Source organism: Aethalodelphis obliquidens, unplaced genomic scaffold (genome assembly GCF_003676395.1).
Source record: "Aethalodelphis obliquidens isolate GAN/ISIS:26980383/991018 unplaced genomic scaffold, ASM367639v1 scaffold18, whole genome shotgun sequence".
NCBI classification, from domain to species: domain Eukaryota; kingdom Metazoa; phylum Chordata; class Mammalia; order Artiodactyla; family Delphinidae; genus Aethalodelphis; species Aethalodelphis obliquidens.
The window spans coordinates 12,201,545-12,218,469 of record NW_020837962.1 but is presented as its reverse complement, the minus strand read 5'-3'; the positions used below and the strand labels follow the sequence as shown (position 1 = coordinate 12,218,469).

Genomic DNA, 16,925 nt, shown 5'->3' with positions numbered 1-16,925 from the left:
GCACGTGGTCTGTGTTCTGCCCTTCCCGGAGCCTCTGCCCTAGGCTCCTGCCCACCATCTTCTGGCGGCACTCAGCAGAGCTCATGGTGGGGAAAGAGCGCCACGTGGGACCAGTTCTCGGGGGGGTGGGTGGGGCCCGAGGGCCAGCAGTGGACTTTGGATTCAGGTGTGGATGTGACCTGCGGGCAGGCATGGGCAGTATTGCAGTGACTGGACAGAGATGATGAGTTTAAAACACTTTTTCAAGTTTGGCTTTTGGAGGGGTCAGGAGCAGAGATGGGGGAGACCGGAGCGTGTCCAGACCCCTAGGGAAGGAGGCCAGGCCAGGCCGGCTCCTAAGGATGCGGGAGTTCTGGTACACGGCCGAGGTGCTGGCCTTGGCCTCAGCCTCAACTGGGAGAGGAGAGTAGAGCAAGTTGGAAGTGCAGAGTATGCAGAGCAAGGCACTCAGATCTGTGGTTCCTGAAGCGGGGTCCCCGGCCAGCAGCCTTGGCATCACCTGGGAACTCGTTAGGGATGCAGGTTCTTGCAGCCCAGGAGATTGTTTTGACGAGACGCCCCCACCCCCATGCCCTGTTTGGTGATTCTGATGCAGCTCAGGTGTGAGAATCCCTTGCTCAAGGCCCCAGGAGAAATAGAGGACCTTGAATTAGAGATGGCCTGCCTGGCCAGGCGGCCCCTCCCTGCAATATCTCTGTAGGTGGGACGCTGACAAACAAGTGCAGCGATGGCCGCCCCGCCCCAGGAGGCTGACGGGCACTCAGGTGGGAGGTGGGGGTGTCGAGATCCAGTGAATGGAGTAGGAAGGGACACAGCAGGGGTCCCAGGGAAAGGAGAAGGTGGGTCAGGCCAGGGCGAAGGGCATGGGAGACACAGAAAGAGGTGCAGGGTAGGTGGGGCTGGGTGAGAGCATGGGGAGTGGGTGCTGGGAAGAACTGAGGGGGCGGGGCAGGATGGTGGAGTCATGGGAGAGAACAGGTGAGTAGAAGGGGTGCCTCTATGGCCGAGGAGCCCAACACTCAGTGACAGCCAGGAGAGTGGAGGCAGCGGCCTCAGGTAGGGGCCCACGAAACCCCTGAGGTGGAGGTTTTGACTAAGCAGAGGACTCCTTGGCTGTGATTGTGTTTGATTTTAGAAATTAATCTGTATTTCCTTCCTCTGACTCACAATCAGAAGAAGCTTTAAGAAGGAGAGTCCCTGTCGCTTGCCACTCAGCCTCCCCTCCCGTCAGTGCAGGGGTACGCCCTGTCCGTGCCACCGCAGCAGTGAACGCAGAAGGGCTCCTGGAGGACAGCGGTTGTTCCCCTGAGGGCCTGGGGGCACCAACCTGTGCGTCATGGAGTATGACCCTGGGTTCTTTGCTGTCCTGTCACACTGCACAAGCATTGTTCCGTGCTGAGTTTGGCCAATGTTTTGGCCCGTTTCTGTCCCAGGCTCCAGAAGCGAACACTGGCTCCACGGCCTCAGTGAGGCCCGTCCAGGAGGAGCAGTCGACGACGCCCCCGGGGAAGGTGGTGACTGTCAGCACCCGCAGCCCACGCTGCCCTCGAAACCAGGCTGCCCTCCGTCACGGCAAGACCTTCTCCCCCAGCTCCACACCTTGCTCCTCAGGTGAGGCTCAGACAGCCACAGGCACCCTCCTGGGTCCTTGCTGGGCGTTGCGGGCTACGCAGAGCTGAGAGCTCTGGGCTGCCTGAGGCCTCGCCCCACTCAGTCAGCTGCAGTCCAGCGGATGGTGTGGGGTACAGAAATCACTGCCTCCTCAAGGGGAGGGTGAGCACAGGGCCCGTCACAGAGGCTCTGGGGTCCTGGGTGCGGGAGCCGACAGGAAACATAGGGGACCCTTGCCAGTCTGGTCACTTTGGGGGATCTGGCTTTGTGAGGTCAACAGCAGCCTCCATATCATGCTGAGTTGGTGGCTTAAAGCATGAGAAAGGTTGGTTCTTTCTGAGTCTTACAGGGACTGTTTTTCTTTACATCTAAAGTATTAGAATAAAGAAACCTTCAGTTAAAGGATACCCCCGCAGTTGAACACAAGTCTTAGAAAGAAAGATGGGCTTACCTGCTGGTCCATGGTTGTATCTAGGAAGTAATTTAAATTCAGCGTCCTTTTTTGGGTTACGTGGCACATAACCCTAGGATAAACATGACTCGTTTCTCTGAGTCATCAGTTTACTTGCTTAGTATTTTTCTTTTAATAAAACAGGTTGTCATGGCTAGAATAGTTAATTCTGCATGAATTTTAAAGAATAAGCTGCTGTGGTGTCAGGCTCCCCACCTCCTGCAGTTCTTGTTTTCCATTTCCCTCCTGACCTTTATCCTGTTTCCTTGCTGTGGCTCACGAGGGGGCAGCAGCAGACTCTGAATCGGTTGTCTTTAAGGCAAAGGTGCGTTCCTCAGGCGTCAACCAGTGGTGGGCTAGCTGGGAGCCTGTATAGTCTTTGCCGCCTCCCTCTGGCTTTAAAGTTTTGTAATTCTGTGAACTCTTAAATATCCACACTCTTCCTCAATCGAGGATGCTTTTAGCCCAGTGCGCCTGCAGTGCTAGAATCCAGACAGGTGCTTAAAAGACCTGGTCTCTGGACTCTGTGCGTGTTGATTTAACCTCACAGATTTGCAAATAAAGAATAAAGAAAGGGGACCCGTCCCTACCATGAAGTGAGGGTGCTTTGCAGCAGCGCCTATGATGATGAGAACAGCAAGGAGAGTCCCCAGATAGTAGTTCCTAAATAAATATTTTCTGTCTTTTTATCTCTAGGTCTGTTTTCTGTATGATTAGAGATTTAGACCAAGGATCAGCAGACCGTGGTCCACAGCCTGCTTGTTGTAAATGAAGTTTTATTGGCACATGGCCACATCCAGTGGCTCACGTGGCTGCCTTTGTGCTGCAGCCGTAGAGCTGAGTTCAACAGAGACTGTGAGGCCTTCAAGGCTGACTTTTGTTGTCTGTCCATGTCCAGAGAACATTTGCTGACCTCTGGTCTGCACTAGATGATCTGGAAGGTTCTTCTAGCTCTGAAAAGTCTTTGAAGGTGAATCTGCCCTTCCCACTGAGATCAGAGATCAAGGAAAGCTCTGATCTGCTTACATGGTGGGAACTAGAATTTCAGGGAGAAAGGGAGAAAAGCAGATTTTTACAGCACTGAGATATAGGAAATTCCCTTTAAGGACACCAGAGAGGCCGTCAAGGATTCCTTTCTGATTTTCTTCCCGGTGGAACCCCTCCCATGCGGGAGGCGTTGCTGGGTGAGCGCCATTGTATCTGTTCTCCCTTCTCCTTCCCTAGGTTTGAGAAACCCCCCGAGGCCCCTCTTGGTGGCTGGTCCCTCCAGTGCCGGAAGTGGTGACTCAGATGGTGGCCTTTTTGCTGTCCCGACAACTTTGCCACCCAACAGCCGACACGGGAAGCTCTTCTCTCCCAACAAGGAAACAGAATTGACGTTCCGTCAGCATCTGAACTCCATCAGCGTAAGTGGGGCCCACGCCTCCCTGCTGCTGGCCTGCCCCATGTGTGTGGAGAAAACACTCTCAGGGTCAGTACTGTCTTCCTCACAGATGCAGTCGGATTTCTTCCTGCCAAAGCCCAGGAAGCTGCGGAACCGGCACCTGCGGAAGCCGTTGGTGGTCCAGGTCAGGAGCCCATCCACGTCTGCGTGTGCCTGGCCTCAAGGGCTGGCCTCTCCCTCCCACCAGCTGAGCTGCCCAGGACACGCTAGTGTCCTCCTGTGTCTCAGGTTTTCATGTGAAGTGGGGAGAATCCCTGCCCCTTCTTTTCTTCTTTTTAGCAGGATAAAGTAGTAACAGTGACCCTAACTGTACCTGAAAATAAAGGTAATCTTGGTACAGCATGAAAACCGCTTGCAAAAAAGACAGAAAGTTCTTGGTATTTGGGTTCCAAGGATGTTCCAGATTGGAATATATGTGAGGACGCTCAGAATATCTGTTTATAAGTATGTAGTAAATGGAAGCAGTTGGCAAGGTATATGGATTGACCAGAGGCCAGACCTCTCCCAAGCTGGTAACGAACTCTGGGAGGACCTGTGGATGCCACCTGCAGACCCAGAGGGGTGATCCAGGGATGAGAGGCACAGAAGAAAGAGGGCATTTTTATTTGGAGGTGAAAAGATAACAGAGGTGAAGCTGAAATAACTATGGGCCTGGAAATTTATGAATGTTTTTGAATTAATGCATAGGTCTCCTTTTGTTAGACTCAGAAATCTCTTCCTCTCTTGGAAGTAATTTATTTAGAAATGAGAGATTGCATGACAGATCTCAGGAAGGAAAATTTATTCCAAGTCCCACAGGTTTTTTTGTGCAGGCTAATTCAATGTTAGGGCATTTAATTTTGGTATATTTGGTTAAATACATTAACCATCCTTCCTGGGCATGGGAGCACACTCCCTGGCTGAGAGGATACCTCACGGCCCAGGGTCGCAGCCATGGTGCCCTCAGCTGCCTGTTGTTGTTTTGTTTGTAAACAGCTTTATTGATATATAATTCACATACCATGAAGCCTACCTGTTTAAAGCGTACAGTTCAGGGTTTTTAGTATATTCACAGGGGTGTGCAGCCCCCACTGCTGTGTCATCACCCCAAACAGAAGCCCGGCCTGTTACCTGCACCGCCCCTTCCTCAACCCTTGAGCCACTTCCTGTCTCTAGGGATCACATAATTTCACATAAATGGAATCACACTTCATATGTGGTTCTTTCACTTACTGTTTTTATAAAAAGTTTCATGGGCATGTGGCCACGGTACTTCATTTCCCTGCTGTGCACGGCTGCTTTCACACCACCGGGGCACACTTGAGTAGCTGTGACAGAGACCGCGAGGCCCAGAGCCTAAAGGATCTCCCACCTGGCTCTTTCAAAGAGGCGTGAGGCTGGCAGGGGACACCAGGGCCTGTCACCTCGTGTACAGTCACCCTGTTGCCTTGCGGCACCTGGTAGACCCTTGGGGAGCCCCAGTGGGGCGAGAGCCCAGCTGTACGCCCAGAGCTGCAGTGCCTCTGGACACTTTCAGCCTGAGAGATGCTTTCTGTCAGTGCTTCACCTCAACAGCTAACAGTGTTGTCAGTGAACTCCATTTCCTCTTAGGTGGTAGTCGTCACACCATGAAGGCGCCCTGAGCACATTGGGACCTGATGTTTCACACATGGGAGCCCTGGGCGTGTGACAGGGAGGAGCAGGCACCAGCCCGTGGATGGGGTGGAGAGCCGCATGGCCTTGGCCCCCTGCGATACAGGCGGCAACTTGATTTTGTTCACCCAAACAAGGGATATCTCGTAACAGTCCATATCAAGTGGTTATAAATATTTATAGGACTAGTTGCATTCCAGCCAAATCCAGATGTTCTAGATAAAAGGTGGATTGTTCTGACATTCCCCCAGTTTTCCCTGGGGAGCTTCAATTCCCTAGGTTCTTTTTAGAGAGAACCCAGTGTTTAGGGGTCTGGGGTCTACAGAGCACAGCCATCCTCAGACTGTCTTGGAAGCCCTTGTGTCAGCAACTCTAGAACCAGAACCCCCATCTGGCTACACTCAGCTTCCTCTTCTCTAGAACATTCCTTTACAATCCAGCACTAGTTTCCTGGGTGATTTTCGGTATTGGGGTCTTTCCATCACCTGAATATTGCCAATTTTCCCTCCACAGAGAACACTGCTTCCTAGACCGTCTGAAAACCAGTCCCACAATGTCTGTTCCTTCTCCATCCTGTCGAATTCTTCCATAACTGGTAAGTGCCGGGGCTTCTCAGGGAAGCTTTCGCTCCTTACGTGCGCGGCCCCGTCTTTGGGAATTGCAGGCATTTGTTTCTGTGGCCCTTTGAATGACATTTCAAGCCTTCCTGGGTCTGTTCTATAAACATGGGCAGCGGTGTGGGCAGGCGTGGTCCCCTGACTGGTGGTCCACAGGCAGCTTCCTCCCAAGGTGGGCTCATACGGCCCTGGTTGGGGTGCTCCGCTTGGTTCAGTTTAGAGAAGAGTCTGTGGTCCACCCCATCCATGACATATTCTTGTCAGGCGTTTTATGGATCAGACATGTCCTTAGGGTGTGCGACTCACGCTTTCATTTGGTCTGTAAGCTCAGTGGGGCCCTCACACTTTGCAGTAAATCTTACACAGTGAGACTCCTTCAGTGAAACACACATTCCATGACTTACCTTTTTATCAGTCTTGATTTTCACAAGACCCAGACAATTGCTCATTCTTACACCTACTTTTCAATGGCAGCCTGCCAGGAAGGAGCCCGCTTGCAGAGGCAGCACCTTGATCCTAGTCTGGTGCTCTGACCCCCTCAGAGGAGCCTGTAGCTCAGCTCAGGTGTGACAGACCCTTAAAGGGCTGTTCCCGTGGGCTGACAGTAGTGACCACAGCCATTCAGCAGCCCCCAGGAAGCGCAGTGGTGCCGCTGTCACGGGCGACAGTGCTTTCTCCCCACCGGGGCCCTGTGTGACCATTAACTTCCCCAAGTTAGCAAGTGTTGGGACGTTTGGTGGTTTCCAGCTCGGCTTCCATGATCCGGACGGTGGCCATGAAGGGGAGCTCGTGCAGCCCCCGCCGTGTGGCAAGAGGCCATCAGCTCATGTGCCTGACGCGTCTGCTTCCACTCTCATCCTCACAGGGAGAGGCTCCTTCCGGCCCATTCAGTCCTCCCTGACCAAAGCGGCTCTGTCCCGGCCGATTGTGCCCAAGGTCCTGCCACCCCAGGCCCCAGGCCACCTGGCCAGTAAGTCTCTGCGACTCTGCCCTGGCATGAAAATGAGGCCTGCACATGGGCTGTCCCCTCTGGGGCGCGTTTCAGGACGTCAGGAGACAAAGACTTGCACGTTGCTTCTGTTGCCAGGCGCTATCGACTTAGCAGCTAAAAGCGCCGGCATCATCCCTGGGAGCCCCCTCCCCGTCCTGGATGCCGATGGCTTGTCTGGCATCTCCCCGCTGTCTTCAGATGAGGTGACGGTGACTGTCTCGGGGCAGGACTCCACCGGCACCCACCAGAATGGAGACCCCCTCCCCGCTGTAGGGGTGAGTGTGTTTAGAAGGGCTTCTCTGAGCTGCCACCAGCTTTTGGGATGGAATGGGATGGTCAGTCTCCAGTCCTGGTTTGAAAGCCAAGGCCATGAGCTGAGGTCGTGCTGGACTCCAGCTCTGCCTCTGGAGGGGACGGGCCTGCTGAGCGAGAGGAGCGTCACTGAACAGGGAAGTCTCAGCCTGAGTGAGACCATGTGGCGCAGCGGGTGGGGTGGGCTTGCCATGTGACCCAGGGAATCCGCAACTAAGATGGGCATGGAGGTCTGCCCGCAGTGAAGGTAGCCGGCCTGAACAGGAGGTCTGCCTGCAGCGAAGGTAGCCGGCCTGAACAGCAATGTCACCAAGTTGGCTGTCAGTCCACCCCTGACTCCCTGCTACTTGGGTGCTGCTTCAGCGGGCCCTGCTCTGCAGCCCCGCCAGCACTCCAGCTCCTCTGGTTCCTCCACCTGTTTGAGGGCTGCCTGAGGTGGGCAGGGCAGGCGGCCACTTAGGACTGCAGAGCCCAGCCCTGCCTGAGGACCCTGAGGTCGACCTCTTGCTAGGACTGGAGTTGATTGTGAATTGACAAATGGTCTCAAGTTTGGGGATGTGGGGGCGCACATTCTGAGAGCAATGGGCTTTCCTGTGCTCCCAGGGAAAGCTCTCCAGCCTACACCCCCGTGCTCCTGCCTGTTAGGAGCCGTGGGGTGGATGGCACTCCTCAGGAGCCAGGTGCTGGACCAGCGCTCACTGGCATATTCCTGGTGTTCTCGTAGGGCACAAGCGACCCGTTCATCAGTGTCCCCTCGAGGCAGGAGACGGTGGCAGACGGTTTCCAGGTAGAGTGTGCTGTTGGCTGCTGAGCAAAGTAGCTGCCCCAGGACCTCGTCCAGCGCTGGGCCCTACCCTCGTGGTCCTGCTCGTGGGCCCGGGCTTCCTCCTCATGATGCCCAGCGGCTGTCCTTCCCCGCACCTTGCCTCCTTGGTGCACATGCGGCTCCCATCTCAGGCTTCCTTTCTCCCCTCTCGGGCTGGCTGATTGAGACACAGTTCTGGAAGGACTAAGTTTTCTGGGCCGGGTAGGAGGAGGTCATCAGCTGGGGGTGGAAGCAGATCCAGGCCACCTCGGCCCGGCCTCCCAACTGTGCCATCCCTCAAGGGTTTCAGGAGAAGGAAGTTCCCTGAGTGTGTTTCTCGCTGGATGGATGAGTGACCGCTGGGGTCACTGCGTCTCTGTTGGTGTCCCCATCACTCAGTCACTGCTCTGCGGGACCAAGGTTGCTTTTTCATTGCTTGGTATGGACTGTCTGCTCTGTCGTGTCTCAACAGTATCTGTCTCCGCAGAACTCGCCCGTTCTCTCCTTATCCGAGCTGTCCAAGGCTCCTCTCCACAATGGGCTCTCCACACCGTTGGCCTCGTCGGAGGCCTCCAGCACCCGGCTCTCTCCGCCCAACGTCTCTGCTCTGCTGGACATCTCCCTGCCCGGCCCGCCCGAGGACGTGCTCTCGCAGGGAGAGCCCGCCACGCAGATCAGCGACTCCATCATCGAGATCGCCATCAGCTCCGGCCAGTACAGTAAGGAGCAGGGTGCCTCTGCACAGCCCTCCTGGAGTCAGTTCTCCCAGGGGCCTTGACCTCCCACCTGAGTGTTTGCCAGCCTCCAGGCACCTTGCTGTCCAGCTGTCCTGGGTGTTGAGCCTCTGCACCTACAAGGCACTGCCCAGCCTTGGCAGGGGGAGTGCAGGCGGACAAGGCCTGTACAGGACCTGAGCCTGTTTGTGGTCTGGCAGGGCTGCCCCTGGCCTTGGGAGATAGAGCGGGCCCACGAGGCGTCTCCAGCCTGGGGATCAGGCAGGGCCATTTCCTTGTCAGTTCTGAACCTGGGTTGGACTCTCCGGGGTTGTGGGTTTTAGGAGGGGTTGGACTGGTACCTGTGGGCCTTGGCTCCCCGAGCCTGTGGGGATGGTGCTGTGGGGCAGCGGTATGGTGGGCGCCAGCTGGTAGAGTTCAGACCGTGGATTCAGAGCTAATAGCTGGCAGCGTGTGGCCGTGGGCTGGTCACCGGCTCATTAGAGCCTGTTCTCCTTAGCAGTGTGTTGGGAGCCGCGGACATCTTGCAGGGCTGTCGTCAGCAGCAGGAGAGGGTGTAGGTGACGCCCTCAGCACAGGGCCTGCCTCCATCCGCTGTGGCCAGTGTCATTCTCTGAAGATGGGCACGGGTCCCTACTGTTGGGGGGCCCAGTGGGGTCCTGGGCCTCCCAGTTCAGCCGCGCATGCCACGCCACTCCATGGCCTTCTTGGTGGCAGGTGGGGGAAGTGGGGCTGTTCACCCCACATGTCGGCTCTGACCCAGATTTTGGTTGACAGGTGAAGGAGTCCCTCTTTCTCCAGCAAAACTGAACGGCAGTGACAGTTCCAAGAGTCTCCCCTCCCCGTCCAGCAGCCCCCAGCCAGACTGGATCGCCTCCCCGACCCACGACCCCCAGTGGTGCCCCAGCGACCCCACGGACTCCTCACTCAGCAGCTTGTTTGGTGAGTCTCTGTGGAGGGCAGCCGGAACAAGCAGAGCCAGAGTCTGGACTCTCCACGCTCCTGGCAGAGGGCCCCTCCAGGGCTGTTCCTTGGTATTTAGGGGTTTTTTCTGCATCAGTTACATGTGGGAAAGTGCCCAGGCCCCAGTGTGCGGGTCACTAGGCTTTGGCAGATGTGTAAACCCCGTAACCATGGCCACGTCCATCCTGCGGTCAGTCCCTTGTGCCCCTCCCCGCAGGCTCACTGACAAGGGCAGGGTGGAAGGAGCTGGCGTGTTGCGCCCTCTTTGCTCCCCTCCTTCTGTTCTGTGGTGGCACGGCAATGACAGATCGGAGCCTTCACAGGATGTGTTCATCCTCGTCACCACCGGTGCCTGTGGGACAGGAAGGGGCTGTTAGGGAAAGACGCACCAGCTTTGGTTTCCTGCACAGAGGAGTTTCTGAGGCACATCTGGGGTCCGTGCACTTTGCATTTGTAGAGAGCAGCCAGGGTGTGCACCCTGGCCTGGGGCGTGCTGTTTGCTGACCAACTGGGTCAACACTGTGTGGGAGCACCACACCTGAAGGCCCCGAACAAGCCGGGGCTCTGGTCTGGGTGGTGCGGGAGAGCCAGCCCCCAATGCGCATTGCCTGCTCAGAAAGTCACAGAGAGCAGTGCAGACTCTGCAAAGTCGAACAGAAATCATGAGAAATTGGAAACAACCTTACATTGAGGTAGCAGTGGTGACCAGACAGTGGAACACTGTGGGGCCCCTAGAAAAATGAGATAGACTTTCCCAAGGCTCACCATGGGAGGAAAGGCAGGTATGGCCTGATGCCTCCGTCTGGAGCACCGTGCCCATGCAAGCAACGAGATGCCTGCAGGGCCCAGCCGGGCCTCCCTGGACCAGTCCAGGCCTAGCCAGCTCAGGGCCTCTCCTTCCTCTCTGCAGCGAGCTTCATCTCCCCAGAGAAGAGCCGGAAGATGCTGCCAACCCCTGTCGGAACCAACAGCGGCACCTCCCTTCTGGGCCCCAGCCTGCTGGATGGCAACTCTCGCGACTCGTTTGTGTCCCGGTCCCTGGCTGATGTTGCCGAGGTAAGCGCACGACCTTTCCCCCAAGCCTGGGTGCCAGCCTCCATCCCAGAGCTGCCAGACCCTCCGGCAGACCCGTGTGGTTACTCAGAACTGCTCACCAAGATTTACATGTCAGGAGCCGTCATGGACAGAGCCCAGCCTCTGACTGCTCCTGAGAGGGAATCTCTGCCAGTACTGGCCCGGCATTTGTCCCACTGGCAGCAGGTGACAGACCCTGAGTCAGGGCTGAGCCCGGGGCTCTGAAGGCAGCTCTGGGTCTTGTGTATCCTCCACCAGCTGTGTGACCTCGGGCAGGGACTCTGTGTCCCCCTGCTCAGTCTCCTGATCTGCAGAGGAGAAGAGGCAGTAGTGGCGGTGCCATCGTTGCTGCCACCTGACAGAGGGGACCCTTGAGCAGCATCTTGGTGTCGTTGCTCGTGGCTGACCTGCCGAATGGAGGGAGGGCTGCTGCAGAGGCTCCTCTGCGATCACGTGATGACCCGGGAGTCATGCTGTGGCAGTGTGTCACCCCCATGTTCTGCCTGGAATGCAGCATCCCTCTTTTCTTTGTCCAGGCCGCTGCCTCACACAACCACCCAGGCCTCCATCCCACTAGGTTTGAGTGGTATCTGTGGGCAAGTAGGGCTGAGGGAGTGAAGACGGGTACATTTAACTAAGACTCCAGGCGTGAAGTAACAGGTACTGTAGGAGTTTAGACAGAGGCTGTGCTGAGTGGAGAACCTAAGTCTAGAATGCCCCTGGCCCAACCCCCAGCTCATTGTTGAAGTCCTAGAGCAGCATCTCCCCAACACCGGCTCCCTGGGCTGTCGAGGCACTTGTGGGGGGCCCTCGAGCATTTCATAGTCGATACTCGGGGGGAACCTGGATCAAACAAAGCTCACACAGCTGCTTCCCAGGATGCCTCAGCTTCTCGGTGTCCGGACGTAAATCTCGAGATCCGAGGGGATTTTGAAAACAAATTTCAGTTTTTTTGAAATTTCTTGTAGTTAAAAAGTTTAAAGTTCAGTCCATCCTGTGCTCTACTCAGAATTTTCCGAAGGCTTCTCATCTGTATTTGTTCATTACATCAAGCAGTTTGTTAATGAATATTAATTGAGGGCCTACTAGATGCCGGGCACTGCTACAGGCCCAGAATGGACAAATTAAAGGCCCCATCCCCATGAGGCCGACAGTCCGGTGCTGGAGGTGCGGGAGGAGACAGTAAACTCCCTGGCTCTGCCCACAGGACAGTCCTGATGCGTGAGGCCCCACTGTGCACACTCTGGTCTCCTCTACTCTCTGCCTTACTCACTGTCACATCCACCATCTTTCTTGTTTCTTGAACAGCCGGCTGTTCCCACCTTAGGGCCTTTGCACCTGCTGTTTCTTCTCACGGGAATGTGCTTCCCTCGTGGCTTTACATGACTTGCTCCCACACTTCTGCTCACACCCCACCTCAGAAAACCCTCCTCTGACACGCAAGCCCGTGGCAAACTCTCTCCTCCACTTCTGTCTCCTTCAGGCCACCCCACAGTCCCTAGTTCTGCTGCCTTCCCTCTGCCTCTCTGTCCACTGACCGTCCTCCCCGGGGACCCACCACTCTGACCCGACAGCTGGGCGGCCGGGCTCACAGTGCATACTTGTCCACAGAGCGAGTGTTCGCAGTGATGGAGGTGATTCTGAGGTTGTCCCTGTAGTGCGGGGGCCGCTGTTACGTGGCCGCCGGAGGGACTCTCACCCTCATTGTAGAGGGAGTTGCGCTTAAGTCTGGCCGTGGTGGCCAGCTGCATGCTCACTCGTCTCCCCGTGTCCTCTCCCACAGGTTGTGGATTCCCAGCTGGTGTGCATGATGAACGAAAACAGCATCGATTACATATCCCGGTTCAACGATCTGGCCCAAGAGCTGTCCATCGCTGAGCCTGGCCGCCGAGAGGTTCTGTTTGATGGCGGTGGAGGTGGCCCCCCGGTCGGTGACCTGTCCCAGTGACTGTGCCTCATGGCTGGGGCAGCCCGGAGGCTGCAGAGGACAGCTTACGGGGTTGGTGGTCCTCGAGCATCATAGGGGTAGCCCTCTTTAGAAGAGAGAAAACATAAATCAAGCCTGGACTCCCAGGAGACAGTCTGAACAGAGGCACCTCTGCACCCAGAACGTGCAACGTGCACACAGCCATGTCCCAGCAGGCCGAGGCAGTGGTGGCCAGGCGATGAGGGAGCGTCCTCGGCAAGGCCAGTGTCAGATGTGGCCCTGGCGTCGGACCCACCCCCTGCCAGGAGCATGTGTTAGGGTCTGCATGGTACCCACGCTTCTGCCTCGGTCATTGTGTCAGACGTTTCAGGGTGTTTTCTTTCTGAGAGAAGAGAGTGGTGGGCCTGGCTGTCGTCGTTATGGCCTGGGAGCTGTGACCTCCTGCTCTCTGCAGGGAGGCTCCAGGGCATTGCTGCCTTCTTTGCGCCAAACCCACTCCCTGCTTCAGTTTTTCCCTCTGCAATGCGAGGACGAGGAGGACAGCTGGGCATGACCTGAGACAGCGGGCACTGCAGAGGACACTCCAATCATGGGGCAGTGGGAGGGTCCCAGGTCAGTGCAACTGGTGCCACCTCCCCAGAAATCCTGACCATGGCCTAGTGCTTCCTCATCTGGAGCTTTTGTTCTGACTGACTCAACAGGAAGGGGGAAAAGAATCATGTCTTATGCGGGTTGTGTGGACTTTTTAAAAAATCCCGCTAAGCTGGTCAGAAAATGCTTTTCTCGTATTTTGAGAATTAGGAGACATTGGAGAGGAAGAACAGGGTTCCTGTTTGGTTGGTTTCTTCCCCGCGTCTATCTGCACACTTCTTCTCGGTGACCTGAGATGTTATTTCTCTCTATTAGGGTGATCCCCAAGCGCTCATTTGACTACAGATAAGACTTTCCTGATGATCTTGAACTTCTGACATGTTTCTGCCTAGCATTTTGGACAGATGCCATTTGCAGGGAAAGTTCTCTCTTCCTTTCCTTGGCATCAGTGCAGAGTATGCCCCAATGCATATGTCTAATCCCTTGCTTGTATTTCTGCCTCATGGTCTCCTGTTTCTCTTCCTCCTGTTCAGGGAATCCAGGCAAGGGTCAGACATCACGCGCAGTCAGGGTGCACTGAAACCACATCCCTCTGGTGTGCTCCTTGAGCCTCCTCGGATGACCAGCCGTCACCATCTCGGGTAGTGCAACATCCAGTCTTTCCCCAGAATGGAGTTAACACAGCTCCTCTGCCTTCTCAGCCTTGCGGGGCCAAACACACAAACCACCATCCAGGCACACCTATGTGGCTGGGCACCAGTGCTGTGGTGTTGGGGCACCACCCCACCTGCTGCTTACCCCTGCCCGGCAGCTGCAGTCAGTGTGGCTTCTTGAATCCGCCCCAGCCCACTACTGTTAGTGTTCATCACCTTGCCTCTCTCCCAGCTCACTGTGGACTGGCAGCCTTCGAGGCCAGCTGGGCCTCTCCTGTGGTTCCTCCCCCTGCCCGCCCCCCCCCCCCCCCGCCCCCCGCGAAGAGATGAGCCAGTGTGCAAGGAGAGGGGAAGGTCCTTCGCGAGTACAAACAGAAGGGCCGCTCTTGATCCTGCCGCCTCCCCAGCGTGGTCAGCTGCTCCAGGCTGCAGGCCGGGTTGTCCCCTCCAAGCTGCAGAGGAAGCGGGACAGTGGCTTCCAGGCGATAGCTTCCTTCCTTCCTCTCCAGCTTTCCTCAGAGCTCTTGCCTGTCATGTGGCCTCCCTCTTTCAGATCTGGATTTAGGCACAAACATCACTAAGAAAAGCCTGTGTGGGCAGCCCTCCTGGGCTCTTGAAAAAACAGTCCCAAAGCTCTGGAGGTCTGAAAGAAAGGGATGTGGTACCACTTTAAGAGAGATAGACAGCAGTATTTGAGTCCAGAGTCTCTTTAAACTAGCTTGTGTTTTGTGATCAATGTATCAGCTTCCTGAAATTAGCACCTTATTGAGCCAAACAAGATCAGTAGGTCTGTCTCTGGGCATCCGACCCGGTTAGATCCACAGTGGATCAGGCCAAGGTTAGGCCACTGCCAGCTTTCTTGTATTCCCACTGTCTGGGACCAGAGATGCCAAGTAGCATTACTGCATCAATGCGGGGGGCAGTGCCCAGTGGCAGTGGGCACTGTGCCAGGGACAGTAGCGATCCCGAGCTGCTTATCCATCAGGGGACACCCCACAGTAGTCTGGTCGGTAGGTTGGCACCTGTCACCTGGTGGACGTCCAGCAGGAGGAAAACTCTGTAGATCTGGATAAGACTTTGTCGGCCGTTTATTCAGCAGCATGTCCCTCTTGGGTCTCCCACACAGACTCCATTTGGGAGTAGCTGACTGCCCAGTGTCATCCAGTGGGGAGGTGAGTTGCGGAGGAGAGTGGACTGACTCTTCTCAAACCTTTAATAAAGCTGACATGATTTCAGAGAACCCTGCTTCTCTAGCAACCAGACAGGTATAAGCATTTGCCTGCCATATTAAGGAAAAATGGTGTCATCTGTAGCATTAAAATGATGGATGCCTTTTCTCCCAACCTAAATGATTATATATGTATGAAAATAAGCAACTGTTATGTTAAAGCCTGGAATTTTTCAAAAGACCCAAGCAGAGACACCTCCCACTTCTGCGTCTCCCTCTGCCTTTCCAGCGGAAGTTGTGATAGTGTCAGTATACACCTGTGGCTTCCTCTGTGCATTTGAGCATGTTGTGATTAAGACCAGGTCAGTTTCTCAGAAAAATCTTCCCCTAGTCACTCTAACGTTGTTAGGGATCTTTTTGCTGATTCATCTCTTCTAAAGATTGAGACTGAATATCTTCGGTCTCAAGGGAGTTGTTTTTGCCTTGATTCTTCATTGTGAATATCCAGTGATGAGCATTCCATTCTTCAGAAGGTGCAGAGGCAAGTTGAAGTTCGTGATTCCACATAAGGTTCGTGATGGCATTTTTCTCATCCCTCTGTGTCTTCTGGGCGTAGGGTACTTGCTCAGGGAGTGGGGGTATTTGGAACCATTTCATCGGTTCATCCACTTGCTTTCCCACCTCAGTCCCATTCTCTAGCATTCTGTACCATAGCCTCATTACTGGTGGTGTCTTTTCAGTTTAATAGCATCTTTAACTAGATCACACCATTGAATCCAAACATGTACAAAGAACAGTCATAGAATAAAAGACACTTGAAACAAGTGGAGGAGGAAAACAGCAGTTGCTTTTTCTTTTAACATTGAGATCTATCAGATGCATTTAGGAGGTAATATGGCACTTTGTCTTAAGAAAAAAAAGAAAGAAACCCACAGCAAACCTTTCCTGACTTGTCAAAACTCTCTTAATCCTACAGTAACTTGTAAGTCGTGTTAGGTGAGGTAAGTCTTGGAAGCACTACAGTAGCCCATGCCCTTTGTTCTGTAACAGGATAACCGGCTCTAGAGCTTCTGGGCAGCAGAACTTATTGCTGTTTTTTATAATAATCGTTAAGCCATATCATCTAAGGTTTTCGGCTTGAGATGTGAATTTGTTTTATAGATTATAAATATACATATACAGTGTATGTATAAAGCAGAATGCCTGTCCTTCCTGATTATTTTTTGTACCATATTGTAAATTATATTATTTATTCTTTATCAATTTGGGGAATAAAAGGTGTTTGGTTATTTAATATAATAAACAAAAGCTGTTAAACTTCTTATGTTTAAATTTCCAGTTCAACTTGTAAATCTGTTTTTATTATTGTGCATAAATACATACTAATACTTGATCTAATAATTACTGTTTCTGCTTTTTTCTTTTTAAGTGTGCACTTTGCAAACAGCCCAAGTGGCTCTCATCTGGTGAGATCTCAGAGGAATCGATGGGCTGTCCACAGTGTAACTGAGCAACAATACAATGCTGAATGTGTTTTGTTTTTTTGAGCTAGAAATCAGACAGCTGGCATAGTTTATCCCTTGCTTCCCATTTCTGAGTTAGTGTTCTTGCCCCCACGATGTGCAGGACAGAGGAACTGCGATTGCAGTTTCCTTTGGCCACGTATCGACGTGCCATTGACTGGCTGGCGAAAACCAAGCGTCTCCGGACAGGCTGGACCCAGCTCGGTGCTGCTTGGTGCCGGCACGGCAGACCCGGGAGGCGGGCGGGAGGCCCCCGCGGGGCTGCGGGGAGTTTCGGCCAGGTGCCCGGATAGTGCCCGACCCCGCCCACCTCGGGAGAGTGGGGAGGGACAGTCCCCCGCCGGGTTACTGCCCAATGGCGGCGCCCGGCGCCGTGAGCGGTACCTGTTCTCACCAATCGGCCGCGAGCGCGGCGCAGGGCTCACCAAG

At 54.6% G+C, this 16,925-nt stretch overlaps 1 protein-coding gene across 6 annotated transcripts in view; it reads left to right on the top strand.

Moving 5' to 3' along the window:
- Positions 1-16,374, top strand: part of CRAMP1 (cramped chromatin regulator 1) — a 68,054-nt gene extending 51,680 nt beyond the window's left edge. For 2 of the 6 annotated variants that reach the window (XM_027117854.1, XM_027117859.1), the window contains 10 exons: positions 1,434-1,611; positions 3,287-3,468; positions 3,556-3,630; positions 5,652-5,733; positions 6,621-7,021; positions 7,783-7,845; positions 8,336-8,582; positions 9,375-9,539; positions 10,471-10,616; positions 12,418-16,374. In XM_027117854.1, the coding sequence (XP_026973655.1) occupies positions 1,434-1,611; positions 3,287-3,468; positions 3,556-3,630; positions 5,652-5,733; positions 6,621-7,021; positions 7,783-7,845; positions 8,336-8,582; positions 9,375-9,539; positions 10,471-10,616; positions 12,418-12,582 (1,704 nt within the window). In that variant the 3' untranslated portion in view covers positions 12,583-16,374. The remainder of the gene's footprint in view (positions 1-1,433; positions 1,612-3,286; positions 3,469-3,555; positions 3,631-5,651; positions 5,734-6,620; positions 7,022-7,782; positions 7,846-8,335; positions 8,583-9,374; positions 9,540-10,470; positions 10,617-12,417) is intronic. The other 4 variants (XM_027117857.1, XM_027117856.1, XM_027117858.1 and 1 more) reach the window with 4 other exon arrangements.
- Positions 16,375-16,925: the final 551 nt, after the last annotated feature.